This window comes from Ptychodera flava, chromosome 13, assembly GCF_041260155.1.
Source record: "Ptychodera flava strain L36383 chromosome 13, AS_Pfla_20210202, whole genome shotgun sequence".
NCBI classification, from domain to species: Eukaryota; Metazoa; Hemichordata; class Enteropneusta; family Ptychoderidae; genus Ptychodera; species Ptychodera flava.
The window spans coordinates 37163910-37186892 of NC_091940.1; the positions used below are offsets into that span (position 1 = coordinate 37163910).

The 22983-nt window shown below is 41.2% G+C and overlaps 1 protein-coding gene across 3 annotated transcripts; it reads left to right on the forward strand.

The window, feature by feature from the left end:
• Nucleotides 1-5065: 5065 nt before the first annotated feature.
• Nucleotides 5066-22851, forward strand: LOC139148351 (probable cytochrome P450 49a1). Of its 3 annotated transcripts, none has more exons than XM_070719751.1 (10): nucleotides 5066-5309; nucleotides 16996-17234; nucleotides 17386-17611; nucleotides 18268-18458; nucleotides 18730-18934; nucleotides 19340-19520; nucleotides 19774-19940; nucleotides 20444-20522; nucleotides 21086-21280; nucleotides 21509-22851. In XM_070719751.1, exons 1-10 carry the CDS (start codon nucleotides 5140-5142, stop codon nucleotides 21620-21622), a joined length of 1767 nt encoding a protein of 588 aa, XP_070575852.1. In that variant the 5' UTR covers nucleotides 5066-5139; the 3' UTR covers nucleotides 21623-22851. The 3 variants fall into 3 exon arrangements, with proteins under 3 accessions (XP_070575852.1, XP_070575855.1, XP_070575854.1); XM_070719754.1 differs by lacking the exon at nucleotides 5066-5309 and adding an exon at nucleotides 15334-15549; XM_070719753.1 differs by lacking the exon at nucleotides 5066-5309 and adding an exon at nucleotides 16153-16524.
• The last annotated feature ends 132 nt before the right edge of the window (nucleotides 22852-22983 follow it).

Consider the following 22983-nt stretch of genomic DNA (forward strand, 5'->3'; position numbering starts at 1 on the left):
TTAAAAGACGCTGACTGCATTTCACCTTTTCTGAAACCATGAGCATGGTGAACTAAGTCCATCGGCCGAAGTGTTTTGTTAGTGATGACTGCAATAGTCACTGCAGATCGAGATTATCAACCTTTGATTTAGGGACACAGTACAACCGTGGACTGACAAATCACACTCCTGAAATGCAATACATGACAAAGCGGTATCCCCTTTTGGCCGACTTGAATTTTGGCAATGGATGTTTTCCATATATTCTGTTTGACATTAAATTCATGTGTTTTAATAGCGTGGTTTATAGTCTTACCAGTATTAAAATAGCTAAGAGTAGAATTATCTATGAAAACTTTTTATTTAGAGATGCGTGAAAGGGGACTAAAATACAAAAGGGTTTGTCTCCTTCCGATGGAGAACTTGAATCCAGGAGATCCATAAGTTCCTAGGTAGTACATATTACATCAGAACAAGCTACTGGGGCAAAAGTTATCGATGAACTTCACAATTCATATCAAGGGTGAACTCCTCCCATCGCGTGAACCCCTCCCATCGTGCATCCGAATAGACAATCCTCCACTTTTCTCAAATACCAATTAAGTGGGGAGCAAATATTTGACTGAGGGACTGACGTCAGAGGGCTTGACATGCATAGGAAACGAGGACTTGATAGACGTAAAATTCCACATTAGTTACTAAGCAGCAATGATAGACCAACTTCTACAAGTTTAAACACAGACAGACATACACACACACATTCATACATATTCAGATCATAGATTTCTGTTCCAATATTCATTGATCCTATTTATTTATAATGGGTTGAAAACACCCACTCATATATTCTTCGCTTCACCCATTTAGTTCTTGCTTCGTCAAAATATCAAAATTCGCTTCGAAATAAAAATTGCTCTACATCTGCCGCTGACTGAGGTGCAGACTAGCATTTTTTTAGATTACTTTTCTTTTTTCAATCGAAATTGAACAATATATGGCTCTGCAAAGATTAAATAAGCAAAACTCAAAATAGATTAGCGGGTGTTTCAATGAAGTTGTTACTATTGCTATACAAACACATAATTTACACAACAGGGGACACTCTGTCTTGCACAACGCTGTCAAATTCCACTGGGTGTGTTATCCACCCTATAGTTAGTCATCAACCCCCGCGTGTCAAACCACAGATTTATCTGATAAGACAAACGCGCTATATTTCATCCAGGGTTCGCCAACCCATGGTATTTTGTAGTCATTACACTATAGTATTCATTTTGTCAGCCCTGGATTTGCTTTGATTCCATCCTTCCATGATATGTCCAAACCCTCGAATATAGATGGAGTATGGACACCTCTTGATCACGTGAAAATCATGCTAGTCATGATTATGACCAGACAAAGTACACATACACGCTCTCTCAGTTCAGTACTATCAAAGTTCGATCGATTTCGGAGTTAATGAAGAGTTCAACTATTTTGATAGATTTTGTGAGTTGAAATTATTAACATGGCGACGCTTTGCATGAAGTTCTTCACTCGTACCGTTCATCCATGATTCATCCCAACAAGTTTCGAATTTCTTCATTCTAATTTTATAGCGCTCGTGTGATTTAGTTCGACTATTGGAAGAATGTTGATATATACGAGACACATAGGTGAAGTTTATGATACACGAAGTAAATTACGGAGACAAGGACTGTTAAAAAGACTTAAATTAACATATATACCATAAATCCTGCTTCGCAGGTCTGCACGAAAATTCATATTAAGTCAATACGGCGGTGGCTTTGTAGTGGCAGATGCTATAAACTGAGAGCTGCAACAAGGAACAAACATCAGCATTTCGGAAGAACACAACTACCTTCGTCACCGCACGTAGATTACTTGCGGGTGCGTGACTAATAAGTTTCTTTTGCCACGTTTTCAGAACCTACTCAACAAACTTTCATTGCTTCTGACATGAAGGAAGCGTGTCGCGCCGACCGGATCGCTGTGGTCGGTTTTTATACCCCGTCATGACACTCACGACATGCGACGGTCTTCAGATAACGGTATGTACCTTTGCACCCTATCACCTAAAGTTGACCTTTGAGGACTTTCAACCGCCGGAGGAAACCAGCATTCAGCTTACAGCCTAAGTTTCAAGTTCTCGGTTCACTGACAAACACAAAATGTTCATAAAGAAAGAAAAAACCTTACAACTAACTTTAAACTTATGTAAAAGTTTTTTTCCTGTAGTGACGGAATGAAGAACATTTTGTGTGACTCTGTCATTTTGCCTTCTAATGCCAGTGAGCGCATTTCATGTGTTTTTCCAAGGCCAGTGTACTTTACTAATAAAATTGCACCTGACGAAACAATCAAACGGTCTGAAGTGTTATATATTACATGGGATCAGAGGTTAGTCGTTAATTCTTATCAGCTGCTTTCAAGCTATCTTATACAGAGAATTCGTAGCAATCATTTGTATTCTAAATAAAGAAAACAAGCGACCCCATTTCTATTTTTAACACCTAAAATCTCCTTATGCTGTTAAGAGGGATTTATGTGAAGAAAACATTAAGCACTTAACAGTTACCTCGTAACTATAGTAACCGGGTTATTATTTTTCGGTCATGGCAGGTTTGCATGAGTATCCACCTTACTTATAAAATTGGCAAAAGGTCAAGAATCAGCAGATATGTCGAGGACAAATTTTGGATTTTGACCATTATTGATCTTCAAGTCCAACGGTAACAGGTAAAACAAAATTTGCAATCTTGCTGCTAATACTTTCTGTTCTCTCCAGAAATTACAACAACAGCAGCAAAATCTTATACATGTATTGACCTCACATAGGAGTGATATTACAAGTCTGACAAATGATGATCCGTATGTTCAACAGATCCATGAACAACTGCTTTATTTGTTTTCGCATTCGCATTTCGGAATTGTGTCGACTGATGCGACAAAACCGAGTGACTGCGCATGCGTTTGTGTGTCTTTTTTTTTACATTTCTCTCTTATTATAGGTAAGCTTAACTTTCGAGCACACGCTAAGCAAGTTTTTCGAACAACATAAATTATGTCCATTAATTCACTCCTCTCCCGTTCCCATGGTAAATGGTTCTTGAATGAAACAGAGATCTTCCGAAAGTCACGGCACCCGATCGTCGCCCGATGAGCAAAATTATATCGGACGAGGTTCGCCTTTCCAAAAACGACAATGAAGAATGTTGCAGCCGTCAGCTTGATCGAAACTTTGCAGACAAGAAGCGGATTGGTGATGATGTTATCCGGAGACGGAGACGGCTCCTTGGTGATGATGTTCTCCGGAGACGGAGACGGGTCCTTCGTCCGGTCTCAGAGTCGAAATAGACATTCCGCGATCCGTTTATACAACAAAATGATCGATATCTTGTCAGAGTGCGTAGGAGTTGTTATTGTCTTGTCATGCCTACAGATAACAAGATAGATATCGTACTGGCAAACTCGCTAGATTATCTCTCTATCGCACATTTGAATCATCAGTTTCACCCAAGGAGAATGGAACGAACGCAATTTCACTCACATAGTCTTCACAGTTCAAAGATGGCGACCTTGCCCCTGAAACTTTCCTTTGGGTCAGTTCATTGACTCCATATTTTAAATAATTTTTAGATCTGAATACAAAAACTAGTGTTCGAAAAGCCAGCGTACTGTTCAATTTGGTTTCCGCCCTTCTGCCGCAACTTCCGACTGTGGTTTTAGCGACACGAACGAGCACCGCAAAAAACAGACCCACAGTACAAATTGCCGGAGGTCGTTGACCTGAGCTTTTAATCACTGTAATAGTGGTATTTACTTAAAAAAAATGATAACGAACGTCGGACTGGCCCATCGCCATCCTGGTAGGCTATCATGTAATCTTGTTGGCCTCTCACGTGCTAATATTAATAACAAAATGCAAATGATGTTGGGAGATATGAATGGAGAATGTTGGAGTCAGTGACGTCACCGTTGTTTGTAATAGTTTCAATGTAAACATATTTATTGACAATGATATCAGCTTTATTATGGTTTGTGAAATCTCACCTTAACGTAAATATATTTGCGCTTCGGGCGTCTCCCACATTGCGTACGTTGGCTGACATTTTAGCTGCATTTAATGAAAGTACCATATCGTTTATCATTTTGTGAAAAACATGATGTTTTCAGTGCTTATGTTGGCTTGTTGCCTGCTGGCCTGGGTTAAACGATCGATAGCAAAGTTGGAAGATGTAACTGAGACAAGACATCCGTGTTATTGTGACAAACATATCATGACTTGGAAGTACTGTCATTCTTTTCTCAAATAACTCCCTTCCGTGTTACAAGATGTCGCCGTAATTTCCCGAGTTCAAGCTTTCACGGAGGGGCGGTGATTCTTGAATCTTACCATGTATTCCGCTCCATGGTGCGGAATGGCTGTCTTTCATCGAAGTTGTACGCTTTATGCCTTCTCTACACAAGGAATGGACTGTGTGTTTTGTGTTGAGGGTCAGGTAAGGCACATTAGTGTCAACCGCACACAGATCTTTATATCAATAAGCTTCTATTAATTAAGTATATTTGTGACCTATAAAACCAGTGAGATAACCTGCGCATAAGTTTGCGGCTACTGCTGTCCGGTACTGCTGTGAGTGACCCGCTTCCTCGGGAGGACATCGCGATGCATCATGGGGCCTTTCCTGAATTGACTCAACTTCCCTCCTGGGCGCTACTGATAGCACCGAAGTGACACTCATAGTAGTTGTCCATGTTACGATACAAAAGGTTCTACAAATTATCGCGCCAATTTACTCATCGTGCGTAATTCAATAGGTGCAATCTCATATCGGAAACGCTCGGCCAAAAGAGAAAATATAGAATTCTAACAATCGGTGAAAGGATGAGTAAGTCGACCGCTCAAAGTAACCCCGCCAAAAAGTGAATGACATTACAGGTAAAGAACCTGAGAAGCCGAACAAAGATACCTGGCGATGACGTAGATAGGTTGTAAAGCGCTGGTGTCAACAATAGGTGAGATAAGTCATCGCTATGACGACGACTGGTGGTTAAAGCATCTGTGTGAATGGACTAATATGTTTATGATTTCCCTAGTACATGCATGCACAGAAAACAGAGTTGCGCATATGCATGCATTGTTACCCCTTCTAATTAATGAACCGGCCTGCCCCCCGGCCGAATCGATATAAACGGCAAGCCGAGTCCCATTGGGACCACTACACCCTGAGTAGTCTCACCGAATACATCACCAGAGAAGCGGAGCTCGTCTCTCCAGGCCAAGTTACCAGTCAGATCTCTGAAGCGGTGAACCAAACTCTGAGCAAGTAAGTAAAATTGTCGGGTGAGATCAAAGTACCTCCATCATACCCTTGATTTGATGTTTTTCAACCCTCCTCTCAACGTTTTGAGTAATAATGGATTTTTGTATTGCAAATGTTTTTGGATTTTTTTCGCTTCCCCCCACTGATACATAAAGCATAAATGGACATCATCACATTATACAAATGCGTACTGACATTTTTACATGATACTTTGTGTCCGGGTTATGTTTACTCGGAAGCGGTGCTACAACTTTGAAAGTTGCCGTGAGAGTCTGCACTCGCCGATATACAGTGCTAGCGCCCTTGCTACGCTGCAAGCATCGTGTGTAAATAGTTTGCATTTCAACGACCTCGGTACAACTGCGTGATTTTAATTTAGGTCACTGACTTCGAGGTGCCGCCGAGTTGCATTGACAAGAACACAGAAACGTTGCTAGGGGAATACGTATACTTTACTACCTTGTGCAAGTATTCTGACGGGAAAACACACCAGAGCCCCGATCGCTCCTAATGATTGGTGAACTACACGGTCCCTCAACCACAGTAGTGAATACCATCAATTGATGATCACTGAACCAAGTGTTACACAATCTGTACGACTGGAATCTATCCCGACAGAGATCGGTATATTATTCCCATAGGTAATAAGTATGTCGGACAAAGGCATATAAATCTAGTCTCTCTTAGTGCAATTACTTGATGGCTCATTTTTTTGGGAAAAAAAAGATTTTTTACAGCAAGCTAACGATTTAGGAATTTTCCCTATAGCAAGTTCAAGAAAAAAGTGACCTTATCGCCGTAAGCAAAACGACACAGGGGGTGTTACGGAAGGTCGAGTGTAGTATCTAGGGTCTATGCAAATACTTAAAGTGCTGAGGACAACAGAATATGTACATATATGGGTATTTGCAAACTATGAATAGATAAGAAAATTTGCATAACATTGGACGTCGATCCACAGAGTTGGAAATGCAATTACGGAAGCCGTTGAACGACGCAGGTGATTGGGGCCAAAACCAGCCGCTACTGTTTAAATACCAGATCCACCAACTTGGGGGGTCGGGTTTCGATTTTCAGCTGACCTCACGCATCAAATAAATGGGAACGACCATTGGATATTGAATGGGATAGTTACTGCATAACTCTCGAGAACTTTCAAAATGTTAACAAGTTTTAAAACGTCATAATTTTCATAATTAAAAAAGGTAAAATGCCAAAGGTTTAATGGAAAGCAACTTCATTTTCACAGCAGGGTGATCCCCCTCATTTGAGTTTGATTCATCCCCTAAAGTTTATTACGCCGTTGGGACTGCATTCTTGGCAGAGTTGTGTCCGCGTCGTCACAACGGAGAGTTCAAACGGGGTGAGTGACCGCACCGGCTCCTATTGTTCACACTACGGTCACACACAACAAGAACTAGATAAGCTGTTGTGTTCCTTTCATTCAGCCGCAGATCGATGGAAAAGCTTCTTATGACTTCATACGTACGTCACTTCGCATTTTCGATTCCTGGTTCCAAGTATGCCACTGCTGCCCGCAATAGGCCAAAATTGCGAACTTACCCTGCAAATGCGAAGTTTTAAACAGTCGCGGAAATCCACAATTTTCTCCATCATAACATATCCTCTCATCACGCATTAGATTTCACTGCTTTTTTCAACTTTTTGTGCTATCAGCTCTAAATTTCTCTCTTTAAACGTAAATGACATATGCTCTTACAGTACAATGAAGAGAACGGGACATTTTTACGATAGTAAGTCACACTCACATGCACACACACAGTAAAATTATAGCCGTTTATAAGGCAGCAATGTCGGCGTGACTTCATGGCTTGAATTCACCGCAATTGTTACAACTTCACCTAGACGTAGCATTTTACAGGAATGTTCGACATAGTATCACGTACTTTCGAAAGGTACACTTCGTTGGAAATGAAGTAGGCGGGCTGTTCCATCCTCCGATGTGTGTGGGTGTAACCGGCTTTCGAAACTGGCTAGCTGACACTCGCTTTGTTCTGCCGAGGAAGAACCCGGCGCTCGGTGTGTGCCTCCGCGCCGTGACGAACCGTCAAGTAAGGCGCATCAGTCATTATAGTTGCAGGAGAGATTCTTTGACAACGAAATGATGGGAAAAGTTAAATGTTTATCATAAAATCGAGAGGCACTTCTGATTGCTGGTCCGCCAAAGCATCACAAAATTGTACTTAAATATTCTCACACGTACGTTCTGTATCAAAAATAAGGTCAGTCTCGCAACGTTTAAAATACAGGACAGAATTTCCATCTGCACACGTCTAAAGCTACGACAACAGCCATGAACTAGTGTCATCCTCGTTCATTTGTGAGCAGGTAATTTTTTGAGGACCGCCAATCTTTTTGTAAGGTCGGGGTAAGGTGATGTCCTCTGGGTAAGGGGCAACGAACATAGCTAACTTTTGTCGGTACGGGCTACCTTGAAAGTCACGTGACGAGCCTCATGTGGAAATACTGTCACATCCAGGCCAGGCATTTGTATCCTCGATGTTTGAAATACCTACAGAATCCAATGTTGGCGACGAGCGCCTGCTCAAATGCACGTGGGCGCTATTTCTGTATAATTGGTAGGTGTGGTTTGTAGGCCTTCGCTACGTATGCGCCACTGTTAAACTCGGACTCCCGGGGTAGCAGTTTGAACGGTAGCCAAGTCAAACTTATGCACGGACACCTATTCAAAAATCCTCATTATTGTCAAGACTGTCTTTTTAACATAAACTAATTTAACCTCTTTCAACTTCAATTAAAATGTGCATGCGTATTTTTTGGGCGGAGGCGCTGCACAAATCAATTTTCATCACACACATTTTACTACGCTGGAGAAAGTGGCGCAGGATGATCTTGAAATATTGGCAAAATGACAGAACGTCATCCTGGCACAACAACAAATTGCTGTCGGTCCGTGACAGCTGTGGATTGTCAATATGTCGATGATTTATGGTACATAATGCAATCAAAAGCCGGCGAAAATTTTCCAAACCGTTGACTGCGTTGGTCGCGTGGACCGTTCCCCTAATGCATTGCAATCTGGTATCGTGTTGTAGTCCATTCCCTTATGCTGGCAATTAAGGACCAAAAGATGATATGGTTTGTACAAAATTTGGTGTTGAAGGGTTAAAACTACATTTTTTGTAATGAAAACATTTTTTTTCAAATAAAGTGCGCCAATATTTCATGTTTCAAGGACGTTTGCCATGACAACACGTGCATGATAGACACGGTGACAAGTTGCCGGTATCGCAAAGTCGCCGTTGTATGACCTATATATTTGACTAGGTACAAGGACAACTTTAGCCATAATTAACACAAGGTAGGAGGTCGACTACTTGAGTCCCAAAATAGCCGCCTTTGAAAATATTGAAAGGGAAAGGGATGGTTAGAATGAAAGAAACGGAAATGTTCTGACGAGTTGATAATCTTAATTTATATCCACATAGAGAAAGGAACATTTACGTACTGCTTTTCTTAGTTGACGTCTATTTTCGACGCTATTAGCGAGGATGAATGAGGTGAAATATTGAGGTGACATGTTCGTTCGTTGAACTCCTCTATACTCAGAAAACATTTCTCATGGATCAGCGTGTCATCTTCGGTCGTTGACTGCAGGTAAACTGGATTGGCGAATAATAAAAGTCACTCCGATTGGCTCAACGTCGGCTCACACGTCAATCAATGACGTCAATCCACCAATGGGACTCGAGTTCAGATTATACAGTCCACGAACGCTGTACATGTCATTCAGGTTCCATATACATGCTGATTGAGCGCAGCGTCGAAACTGTTTGGTGCGGTGTTAGTGGTGAACATGAAAACAACAGCGCCTTTGAAGCATCTTAAACATAATAATACACTATTTTAATAGGTGATTCTGATGTAATGGGGTCACTGTGCGTTGGTGCAACCATACATCGAATAGAACACAGCGATGTATCTTTGAGTCAAATCGAGCAGCCGTCTTGACACTCTTGCTCGGCGTCGGAATATTCTATTCATGAAATTTGGCCCATGGGTCCAGAGACGTGCCTAGATTACCGATTACCGCATTTTCAGGGTTGTAAATTGTATCAACACAGAACCAGAACGGTTCGGCACATTCCACTCCCAAGGTGTTCCGCATGACTGGATATTATTTATTTTTCGCCCACGGATCATTAAACGAACGGAATTTTCCTTATCGCAGCGCTGACCACTGATCTGCTCGTAGCTGTGCACTGACCGACATGCCTCCTCCAATGTCGTTTCCAAACTACCCTCTGATGTTGACGCTATACTTCGAGCGGTAGCCTTCCCGCTCAACACCATCGACCTGCCGTGACATGATGGCTTCCATAGTCACATGCAATCGCGATTAATACAGATAAAAGCCTGTCATTTTAGAAGTTATTTTCATTACAGCCCATCTTTAGTAACCAACCATATTTCGTATGAGATGACAGGTAAATCTTTGCAAGAGGTGCTAAAACACTAATAAAGCCTGTGAACCAAAAATTGCTGAAAAATTCCTTGCAGATCATATGCTGCTCTTTAAATAAAAACATGGACAAGATCGATCGAGAGAAAAAAAGTGAAGAATGGATATTGAAAATCCGGATTGTCAGATTTCGACAGCGAATAAATGACACCCTGAGACCCTTAAAGAAGAACAGGTCCGTCCCGATGGCGAACCATTTTCATATCGCTACCTAAATGCCAAATAAAATAGTACGACGCGAATGCCAGGGAAGCTGAAAACCTATCGAAATAACACTTGAAGATACCATGCTGATAATTATTAACAAATTCGATGTCTCATAGGTGTGATAATCTAAAAACACCTTCCAAATCGTAAATTGAACATTATTCATTCATCTTTATATATATATATATATATATATATATATATATATATATATATATATATATATATATATACATACATACATAAGTATATATATCTCACGTGACAAAGGGCCAAGAGCTGTAACTTTTGAAGATATTTTCACCTTTTTGTTTTAACGTCAATTACAGTTTCTCGTTCTACTCCCTAAAGTGTGTTGTACACGTATTATGGAGCTTGTCAACTCGGCATCTATACTTGTAAAATGCATTGTTATTGTTTATGTTTTAAATTCTAGTCCAGGCCTGAATTGACTAGACAGTAAAATCAGTGCAGTCTAGAAATTTACAGACTGAGTTTATCATGTTGAATACTGTGTATCTCAACATACTATGGGGATTAGGCAAATAAGCTTATGATGTTGTTGACATTGAAGACAAAAATAATGAAAAAATCAAAAGTTGCTGCTATTAACCTTTTAGGATTCTTTCAATCAAAGCCTTGACTATGGAGGGTGTGGTCACTTAGCTAAAACAAGTGGTTTATGTAAAAGTCAATCTTTTCCGTGGAAACTATCAGCCTTTGAATGAAAATAAGGAACGAAAACGTGAAGAGCAATGAATATAAAAACGGAAGATTTTAAGTGTTAAAAGTTTAATATGCCATACAAATCAAAGAGAAATACATGTACATATATAATGGTGTTTTCAGATTCAAAGTAGTTCATTAATTTTCTGATAATATTTGGATGATCTTATCGGAGTAGATAGATGGAGTTGAGATACTCAGTTCATAGCGATGTTAATCTTACGACCAGTTCGATGAAAGTTGGACTGGGGTCTCATCGCAGTCACAGAGTGTTTGGTTATCTCGTCATAATGCAATGCGTTGTCTCAGTCAAAACAGTGTTCAACTGTTCTCCGATGACATTAGCTGAATAGCTTGGCCATGGAAGTATTTACAAATACTACAACAAAGGGATATACATCTGTTGACCGTCGTTGTTAGAAGTGTTATTGAAGCAGTCATATTTAAAGTAAAATGAAAGTGAGGGCATTGTGTCCAGTTCAAACCATTGTCAATGTGACAAGCAAAACATCACGTCGCGAAAGACAAGAAAATAACCCTTTTCGGAAAAAAAGCAGAAGCTATTGTTGAACAAGATGCGGATTAATTCTTATTAAGCATACTTTGACCTTTAAGGGAACAACAGGCCTGTTTTGAGAGTTTCAAACATTCCATATATCTTCACCAAAAATCCATTTGACGTCGTTCACTACATTTGAACCTGAATAAGACCTAGTTCGCCTGCTTGGACCTGACTTCACAATTTGTCTTTTTAAGTTTTATTACATTCCTTATCACTGCGTGTTCCCAGTGAAAATTTTAAAATAGCATACTGGGCCACGTTAACCTCGCACCAGCGTATAGCGATTGCCTAATTGAATTACATGTATTATGCGATGTCAATATGCAATAAAAGCGTGTCCTTAACAGTAGGCAGTCCAAACTTGTTTCGTTTTGCGCAAGAAGTCTGTGTTTGGTCTCTTTTTTGGAAATAAATCAAGTTATGCATGAGTCGGTTGTCTCTTCAATGCTTTGGATTTGTTTTCTGGAAGTTCATTTACGAACGTTGCACCGACACCATAACGATTACAATCGTGCGCTACCGCAATGCCCATCAGCGGAAATGGCTCTCACAACCATCGACCAACAACCTCGGGTGTGATGTTTGAGAATGGAAAAATATCAAGTACTATTCCACCCTGAAAAGATGCTTTTGCGGAAAAGACTATGTATAAACGGACCCGCGCTAACCTCCTTTCAGTAAGCAAATTCGTTTTTTGACGTCATTGTACTGTCATTTCAGTGTACAACATATTGCAGAGCTTCACAACTATTCACTTTTATCCACAATGTAATCGATGATCCAGGGCACACGTTGGCCACACGCCAGACGCTGACAGGACTCCAGCCGTTAATTTGTGTTCGATTCCGAGCATGCCTGGTTTTATAAGGCCGACCCCAGTCAAGGGCCGCCCTGCTCACTTGTTTGCACATATCTGTCATAACTGAGTGAGAGGCAAATGCATTGCCGTTTAGCGTATGTCAGGAATTTCGGAATTTCAAAAAATGTCTTCGGCTCCGATGAAGCCCCCACGCGAATAGTTGTGATTTAGGCTGTAAAAAAGTTAAGGTCGCCGAGCGTTTGAGCTGAGGTTAACGTACGACAGGTCGTACACTGGCTTCTCATTCATACTTAGGTGTGTCCCAAAGTCCCTGTCATACTTACACACATCGAACATGTTTGTAATCTATTAACTCCAGTCAAGAACACTTTTGAAGGCGACGCTTTCTTCACAATAATACAGCTCTTTGTGTGTCTTGTACAAATGCCCTTGCTTACGGTATTTATAAATAGGAGCAAGTCCCGTCATGATTCGTACGGTAGCATAATATGAAACAACTTGAAACGACTAAAATTTAGCCGCAATACGCTGCTCGACAGGGTGGAGTTTTCACAAGCTACCAAAACACATCAAATGACCTATATATTGCATCAGATAATACACTTACCGCAAACTGGGACGCATGCTTACATGCAAGCGGTTTTCAACCAATCACGAAGCAGCTGAAATGATATGTAAAACTAAAAATAAATTCAGAAAATATTACCGGCATGTATGTGCGCCAGCTCACAAGCAGCGGTTTGTCATGTTCCGTGGAAAGATTTGTTTGATGGAAATCAGCCACACGTATGTTCACATTCAGATCATTGGCATTGTGGTTGGAGACAATTCGTTTACCTCCGTTATAAGGTCAGCTGTATCTAAGCCACAAATGCTGCCTGAAGCTAATCATATCCCTGAAAACAAACGCAAAACTGGGAACTCGCTTTGTTATAATTATTTCTCACGGCACTGAATGAAACTTATCTTTGTTAAAGGACTGTTTTCGGCTAGGTAGCGGATAAATTCTCCGAAAAATTCCCGCCATTTTTTTGTGGTATTTGATAAGTTTGCGGTCTGAAAATGAAGTGTACATGGCATAAAGTCGGCCACATATCAGGTTACTGCGTAAAGGGATGGCACCCCTGGCCAGTATCTGACGCCAACGAAGCCGATATCAAGTTACAATGGTTGAGTTACCTTGTACTGAGGTTAGCTAAGGTTGAAGGGGCCATACATGTTATGCTATCATGTGTTTGTTGTGATTACACCGAGGTGGTTGGTCGAGCTGAAATGCTGCTAACCATATCAATACACACACCACTTTTATACGGGAAGGTCTGACTCAATGTTTGCCAAGTTTTGGTAATTAACATTGGTAATTTCGATGAATTGTATGTTTATTCGAGTGTCATTAATAAGGCGTTTAAAATATCGGATTTTCTCCGACACTTGTGGGCCTATCACAAGACGAAATGTCCGTTATTGCGCACGGTAAAGACTGACTCGGCCGGTGACAAATGTATCATATATTACTTTAAACGTACGAGCGGTTATCTGGCCTATGACCCAGTAAACTTCATTTATCTAAATAGGACAAATGAAAGGAACGTGTAGTGATGAAAAAATCTCAGGAACGAACTAAAAACATGGCAACCCTGCCCTTTAGTTATCACATCCAGATGAGGAAGAAATACGAGCAATACAGTACTATAGGTACTTCCATCATAAGCGTTATGATAGCTAGGAATTTTTGCTGTCGTTTGCATTGGTTTGTTTAACTACGTTTCAAATCTGGATATTGATAATGGGAAAGATGAAGTAACTTGAATTTACGATTTCCATACGACGCATTTTGATATTTCTTGTCTGAATGCCTTTATATAGGCGGGATGTCTTGCATCTCAGTTTTGACGATCAATAACGTACTAGTATACGCAACTGAAACACTTACAACCACATTAAACTTATTCGTTTCTTCGAATTTGACTCCCGGCCAGCGTTGAATTCCATCATATTCAAGCTCGGGTGTTGAGGGTGACATAGCAAAGCTATCACAGTATCAATGAATGGCGTGACGTCATGCGCGCTGTAGGCCATCGTCAATGCGGTCTGTGATGCTTGTTGTGGAGGCGAGAAGGTTGTTTGCTTTCGTCATGCTTCTCCGCGATGTCGCCAAGGCTGTTGTTTCACAGAAACGTGGAAGAAAACATAGTTTGGACTGGCATGGGAAAGGGCACAGGCTAAGTTCACCTTGAGAGCGCACAGGGTGCAATAACCGATAGGTCAACAACCTTAGAAACCTCTCGAATAATGTCAATAGTGTCTCATTAGAGCGAATCGTAATGGGGAAATTGCCTATTCTGGTAATTAAACATTGTGTTGCTAGGCCTGTGACTGAATGCGCGAATTGATTTAACGATACGTTGTGACATGTGCTGGTATAATAAGGCTTGTAAATTGCCGGTTTTTCGCTCTTCCGGTCTAAATTTTAGCGCAGGGCAATTTAATTAAGCTAATTATAGAAGTCCTATGAAAACGAGGTTACAAGTAAACGGCCATGCAGAGCCATTAGATCAGTGCTTCAGACACGTTCCATTGAGGCAGTCTTATGTGACAAGCTGGGCCACTTTATGTTCTAGGTCATTGACACTTACCGTCTGTGGCCTTTCCAGATTTTAATAGATATTCTGGGCGACTTTACGATTTCTTTTCAAATTTAGAATTTACCGTTGAAGAAGAAGTGCAGCAACGTCCTTTGCCGCGGCGACTGCTCCATGTAAGCCGAGACGGTTCAGTTACGTTTCAACCGTGCTAAGCCATCGCACACACCACAAACTTTTACTTTGACCGCAAAGCCGGTTCAGAAATTTCGCCAGTGCCAAAACATGGCACTGTCGGCCTTTCAGTCTTAGGTCAATAACCCCATAAACCTGCCTAATCGCCATTAACAGTTAATTTCTAAAGCTATTATGATGTACATCGTGCGCTGTGGCGTTTGCAGTGACGTAGTGTATATCGTGTGTGAGGTGGCAGCCTTCGCTACGCGCTGGTGTCACTTACCTCAGCGTCAGGCTGTTCTCATTAACATACGAACTTCCGGTGTCATTATGCAGCGCATACGTTTATTGTGCTGGACAGCCAACCACATCAAAGTCCGTCCCTTCCTCTCGCCAGTCACATTTTTTATATTTATTGATTTGGCTTCTGTTTTACATGTACCCACGGCAGAGGGCGTTGGTATAAAACCAACGTAAACAGTCATATCGGCTCAGTCCGAAGCTTGGTCGATACGCACTAGAGTACTCGTACTTACAACCTGCGTCCCATTGACACCTTGACGAACGACAGTTAGTAGTCTCCGCGACCTGCGTTCATTTCAGTGCACCTCGATAAGTTGTGTTACAACCGTACACTCGTTTCCTCAGTTGCACTAAACTGTTTGGTAAGTTAGTCAAGTTGTATGATTTCTTTCGATGTATTTCTATTCAGTTATTTTCGCAGTCTTTGCTGATTTTTTTTCTTTCCCTTCTCCGTTTTATTTTCGCGACTTACACGAGATAAGAGACAGATGTGGCTCGATGCTGGATATGAACTGTGGTGCGACTAGCGAAGTTAGTGTGGGCATGCCTAGAGTTTTCTGTAATTTTAAATGATTTTTAAGTTATCATAAGCGAGTGTACGTTTTTCATAAATTTTCTTTTTGTTGGATGTTCATTTTCAATTTCCCTAAGTAACCAGTTGTATCATAATTTCATTTTCCACAACTTTTCGAAGAACTTTTCGAGCGGGCGAAGTTGTCAGTGGTGACCTGCTGAAGTTCATGGGTTGATCGAAGGCGGGAAATACCATAGATTCGATAACAATGAATGTTAAATTTACACGAGCTGGAATCTTGTTTGGCATGATGCCAAGTTTGGCGGTATTCCAACATCAAATGCCCGGGGTCCAATTTTGTTTAAAATAATCATCAAAATCGATGTGTTTCAGTTTCTCTTAACCCTCCTGTCTCACGCTTTTCTCACGCCCTCTCTCTTTCGCAGGGAAGATTACGTTATAATCTTTCCCACAGACTAGTTATGAAAGCGAAACGTTAATCTGTCGCGCATTTTTGGGCGCCACCCTCACGACACATAGTTACGCTGATGTTGCCATAACAACGATGAAAGTTCCACGACTGTCGTGAAATTAAAATGCACCGTGTTTGCCCGGTCACGTTGAATGTCGCGAAGCATGTGTTCATCTTCACAGATGACACATTGCCGGTACTCACATTGTGAACTGACCGGCAGATACCGCACACTACAAATGAGGGCAACGCCCGCCGTAAAGACTCGCAGACCTCCCGTCAGGATCTCGTCGTTATGAAACCTCTGTCTGTCCGAATAGCAATATCTCAACGTTCGAAGAATTTTACAAGGCGAGTCCACGCTGGGCTATTCAAATAGTCTACACATTCTTACAATAGCCGATCGTGTTAGAGTCCGTGATAGGTCTTGTCATCCGTGTTGCAAGGCGTCTAAACGTTAAGCGGCACGATGAACTCGCTGGCAGTATAAAGATACAACCCGTCCCATCATTATACCACGGTCACTCACCGTGATTATACGAACAAATCAACATAACCGCTCTCGGTTAGAATACTTAGTTATCGTTTGATCTGTAAATAAGATCGACTCTGTTCTGTCTTTTTTTCTAATTTTGTTCAATTTTCAGAGCGACAGACACTGTTTGTCGGAGATATCTGATTTCAATGTAAAGTAAATTTTTTCTCGGAATAGCACACCTATGGCATGTGAGTTGGAAGAGATCCTTCAAGTAAATCAGTGTATCGCGATGGTCTTATTTGTTTTGATTTGATAAGGAATCTGTTGGGTTTTTTTATCCGCAGGTGTGTCACAATGTTTGGACTGCGACAAGTCAGACTCCTCCAGGAATGTTCGCGCGCCCAACAGCGCGTGATGATACAGAGATTGAGAAGTGTCATGGCAACCTCTGCCGATATTGACGTCGCCAATGACGACGTCATTAACGGAGAGATTTCGACCAAGGAATACAGATCATTCGAAGAAATTCCGGGTCCCAAGGGATTACCGTTCATCGGTTCGCTTCTCGACTACACATCACTTGGTAAGTGTATTTTATTTTTTTCACGATGTCAGCATAATTCTACATTCTCTCTCTCTCTCTCTCTCTCTCTCTCTCTCTCTCTCTCTCTCTCTCTCTCTCTCTCGTATATTTCAATGGCCAATCAACTAGATTTCACATTGTATTTACTCAGGCCCCTACAAACTCGAGAGGATGCATCTTGCGGTCATCGACCGATTCCGACAGTACGGCCCTATCTTCAAAGAGACCATAGGAGATAACACCTACATCAATATAATCGACGCTGAAGACGTTGAGCATCTTTTCCGCAACGCTGGGAAGACGCCTGCACGCCCGCCGATCGCACCGCTGAAACATTACAGAGAAATGAAGAAAAATAACATCGGAATTGCTAGTCTGTAAGTCTGAGCAGCTACCTATACATTCACTACAAATACCGTTTTAGCGGTACAATCCCTCTCAATTCATCCCGGATATTGGTGCTGTACCCGAGTGTGTAAGTTTCCATCGAAGTGTGACGTTTTATGCCGTCCCTAAATCCGGGTTATTTTTTTTCTTTCAACTTAGCCGAACCGTTGTGACCTGAAACACATTGACCTATCAAATTCTCGGTCACATCCCCCATCTCAAGGCCGAACTCTGAATACTGAGTGCTAGGAGCAAAAATGGGGGATTAAATCGACAGTGCGTTTACGCAGATAATCAGACGAGGGCCGATCTGTAAGGTGCTCCCAATTATATCGTTGACTATTGTTCATAAATACAGTATTGAACGCTGTATAGGAGTAAAACTATTACAATTGAACGCCGTTTTTTGGTTGAAAACACTGAATTTTAACACATTCTTGTGGTTAAAACTGAAACAACAAACATCCCGCAACCTCAGTCAGTAGTAACAAAGGTCCAACACAGTACTGAATGTCCACTTGGAGTGTTAATTATGTACAGTATTGCTAGTCGTACCATTTGTAGCTAGTGTCAGACTATGCCAGACACGGATTAATGATTAATATTTATAGGTACATACCACTGTTTTTATTGGTTTCCTTGACAGGCAAGGTGAAGACTGGGCCAAGGTAAGAAAGCCGGTACAGCAGGTGGTAATGAAGCCCCAAAGCGTCCAGGCCTATATTCCCGCTCTGGAAAAAGTCTCAGACGATTTCATTGAATTGATGAAGACAAATCGAAGGGAGAATGGTGAAATTGATAATTACCAGAACGAACTGTACAAATGGGCGCTTGAAGGTGGGTTATTTCATGGTTATCACTTTGTGCTGGGAAATAATTTCAAGTTCAACATTCTGTAGGAAATCAAAAAGTCTTCTTCATTCTTCTTAGGGTAGCGGGAAAATATTGGATCAATGGATAACTAACCAGTTACTCCACGCATACGACGCAATGTAATGCCAGCAGACAAGTTTCCTCGTCCCTTTTCCAACCAATTGTACTGATTGAGAACAAAGTCGGTAAACCGTGATTTTTGACGGAATCGCTGACAATCTTCATTTCTTGACAGGTGTGTGTACACTGGCGCTCAACACACGACTTGGATGTGTGGATACCAACACGGATGGCAATTCAGACGCTCAGCAGATGATCGATGCCACTCTAAGATTCTTCAGTACCCTCCGAGATCTTACCTTCTCCTTTCCTTTGTACAAATTCGGCATCTACACCAAGACTTGGAAGACGTTTGCAGATTGCCATGACACATTCTTAAAGTAAGTTCTGTGGATCAAAATCATCACCTGAGTCCGTGACCAACATTTAATTTATTATGATGTGACATCTTCAACTATTTCACAATCTGTATTTAGATTTACAGTGCCCCATTCAGCCCCATAGAATATGAAGGTGAATGGTCAGAACACTTCAAAAAACACTACAGCACACTTGGAGCTTACAGAGCAGAAAGTCGTAACAATGTAGCAATCACGCATTGATAATATTGGACCAATCGACACGAATGGTAATTTTATTGGAAGAGCAGTCACGATTTCCCAACACATGAATATAAACAAAATAAAAAAAACAAACAAAATTAAAGATGTGCCTCCCACAAAATTTGTTGATGAATCCATTCAGATATCAGGTCAGTTTCAATAATGTTCCTAAATTTTCCATAGGATCGCCGAGAAATACATCAACAAAACGCTAGAAGAGCTGGATCTCAAGGAAAAAGAGGGCAAACTGGAGGAAGAAGCTGATCAACCATCCCTGTTATCATATTTGTTGTCCAAGAAAAGCTTGACTTTTGATGAATTGCTTATGATTCCGGTGGATCTGATGCAGGCCGGCATCGACACGGTAAATATCAATTTCTCGTTGATGTGATACTGTGCATCGGCGATGGAGATACATTCTGATAAGAGAGGGCGCTTTCGCAATTGTCGTCCACGGAGTGAAGCTTGCTGAATCAATTGCGTGTGTGTTTTTGATTATCATGAATACTGGATGGACATGTTTTAGTAAACCAGGTCGATCTGATCATCACCACAAAACTTGATTAACGCAATGTTCATTCGTATGTTTTAAATTCTGCTCTTTATATTTCTTACAGACGTCACACACGATTGTGTTCAATCTGTACTTACTTGCCACGAATCCTGAAGTCCAAGAAAAAGTATATCAGGAAGTCTCGCGCACTCTGACTGATGGTGAGCCAATCACCGTACAGACCCTACAGAGGCTGCCGTATTTGAAAGCTTGTATTAAAGAAACACACAGGTAAATATAATTCTGTACAGTCGGCGAGTCAGTGAATCGAGACTTGCAATCTGGCTTCAAGTCTTGGAGACTGTGTTATTGTATGCTTTTATTAAAATCGTCGTTTTATTTTAGAGGGTATTGTGAATCCAAAAGACAAACGTTGAACTTTAAAGGTTCCTGGTGCCTTTATTTCATCAAGAGTATGAAGTCATAAGTCATCATAATAATGATACTTTTTCGGTAGTCGATACTAGCCAGGCTATACGGAGATTTTGATTCTTATCCGTCTGCGTAAACTTAGAATTTACGTTTCTGGGTTTTCTCCACATTCAACCCTGGAAATCACGAGGGCCTGGCTTTATCCACTGCATGTCGGAAAGGGTTAAAAAGACTAAGACACAAACTACCTTCTCACCTCATCATTTACAAAATTGAGCAAGGGAGAGAATCAAAAGTGTTTCTTTGTCTCTACTCCCTTTCTCTAGGACGATGGTTTAACGCCTTATCACATTTCTCCACAGAATGATGCCAACCATTGATGGAACGACGCGAATTCCCGACAAAGATATCGTCCTTTCCGGTTACCACATCCCAGCAAATGTAAGTACACTGGTATATACCGTTGTCACATTTGATCTCAGAAAAGCTTTACTGAGTCAAGTTGTCTTGACACTGTAGCCTGGATGCCATCACGATTTACGATGAATAAGAACTGTCACGCGGTACATTTGTCCACCATGGTATTGATGATATCGGTATACACGAGATCCTTGGTCGATATCATCGAAGTTATGAAAAGACGTGATTTCTGCATTAACTTAGAATGTCAACAGCGAGCATAGTTCAGTGAATTCAAACCAGAGTTTAATACCGCCATATATTTTCTTGGCATATATGTTGAAGTATTGTGAATGCGCTGTTGTCAGTCAGTGCTCGATGAATTTAATTTAAAAGCAAGTTTCGGAGAGGATGTTGTCTAGCCTTTCTTCAGAAGGCAAATCGAAATTTCTATTTTCGTTCACTTATTCGGACACCGCCCGATATTCCCCTGTAAAATATTGTGGTTGGTGGCGCTCTCCGTCACAACGAGGTGGGGCAGGGCAGCCCGCAATGGATAAACTCGGCTTCAAATAAGGACGAACACATTTATTTCTTCCTCACAGTCCGTTATACGCACTCACTGCATTGCCGGTTGTATGGAAGAATATTTCCCAGACCAGCACATCTACAAACCAGAGAGGTGGCTGCGCAAAGACTGCAAGATAAACCCTCATCTCTTACTACCATTTGGAAGTGGATCTCGAATGTGCATTGGCAGAAGATTCGCTGAACAAGAAATACAAATTCTTCTTGCAAAGGTGAGCGACTCTTTTTGAATTCCTCGCCAAAATAGTCATCTGTCAGTGCTTGTTGACGACAGGTGAACATCTTTTAGTTTCCTGAAAAATATTCGTGAGATCTTTCCTATAGGCACTATTACAGACAGTTAACTAACTATGACATTCACACACATTTAAGACCGGGTCTTTTAAATCTTTTCTGAACTATATATTTACAATTATTCCTATTTTTACCTTGCTTTGCAGCTCATAAAAGCGTTTCGCATCGAATGGCATCACCAGCCAATGACGCAGCTGTTCCAGTTGCTGAATGCCCCAGACGTTCCAGCACAATTCACCTTCATTGATCGACGCCAATGAGTTGAACAGCGCGTTATCCTGTGAACATCCTCGGGACTATTTTTTTGAAAAGTGGGGGCCGGAGAGGATCGTTTTGAGTGGTCACATGATGCTGACGTCACTCTCAACGACTCATCCCTTTACGGCTGACCCCGGACAGAAAAACGCTTCGAGAATCATGGAACAAAGGACTGTCCGAAGCAGTCTGACTTTATGTCCCGCCAAAACTGCTTAATGACGAAACGCTCATGGAGACGTTATATTTGTGACGAACTTTCTCCCACGGACACTGAGATGAACTTATTTCATGACATTTGTACCAAGAATTGCAGCTGAACCGGATGTGATCATTACTGGATGAACACACCGGGTATTAAAACACCATCCCTCACATGGCGAGCAAGGATATCTTCTCTCTTGTGTATGGAACTTTGTACGTCGTGTGGAAATCTCTGCTCGACTGATGTCTTCATATTGGAGACAAACCACTGCACCAACCAGCTATGGTGCTCCAAGTTATAGCAACTACAGCAACTAGGTGCTTGGTAAATACCTTCAATGTCGCCAACGACTAGTACAACATTGAGCTCCAGGTGGCGCCCTAAGGCGGCTCTAGAACACAATGTTTAGGGATAGATGTAATTATATTTATAAGAAAATTTTTTTCAAATATAATAATTTTATAACAGAATTTTAACGACCAGCGTCTGAAGCGCGGTGTATTGTGAAAGAGTACGTATATAGTCCCAAAACAACAGTATTAACATGTATTGGACTTGTCGAACGAAACGTGTCCGTTGAAACATGGACATGTCAATTGTTTTGCCACTTTCAACGGTATTGGTAGAATCTGACCGAGATATCGTGTCACGGAGTGCTGGCCCATCCTCAGCTGTAAACGCACATGAATGGGGGCGCTAACATTATTCCTCTTGTATATAAATCACCACTATTCTGTATTTATTTGACTCTCTTTATCGCCCATCTTTAATATTCACTTTAAAAATTTGTTTTATCAGCATTCGCTTGAGAGCGGATCCGTGACAACCCTATCGTAATAAGTATAAAGTGTGCATTTGGACAGACAGCATCAATGGTTTGAAATACAAACCAACGTTACTTGCTGCTTTCTCAAAATTTGACACATCCCGTGATAATCACGTGTTACTCACATGACTGTACTGCATTTATGACTCGAATATATTCAGAGCTTTCTATTATCAATAAATATATTTTACAGAATTTTGAAAGCTATGTCCACTGTCATTTTGTGACAGGCGTACTTGCGTCACATCACGCTATTGGTGTCGAGACTTTGGCATCATGCACTTGTTGAAGTTCCATGATACCATCTTTGTTCCGAATGTCACAAGTCAACCACG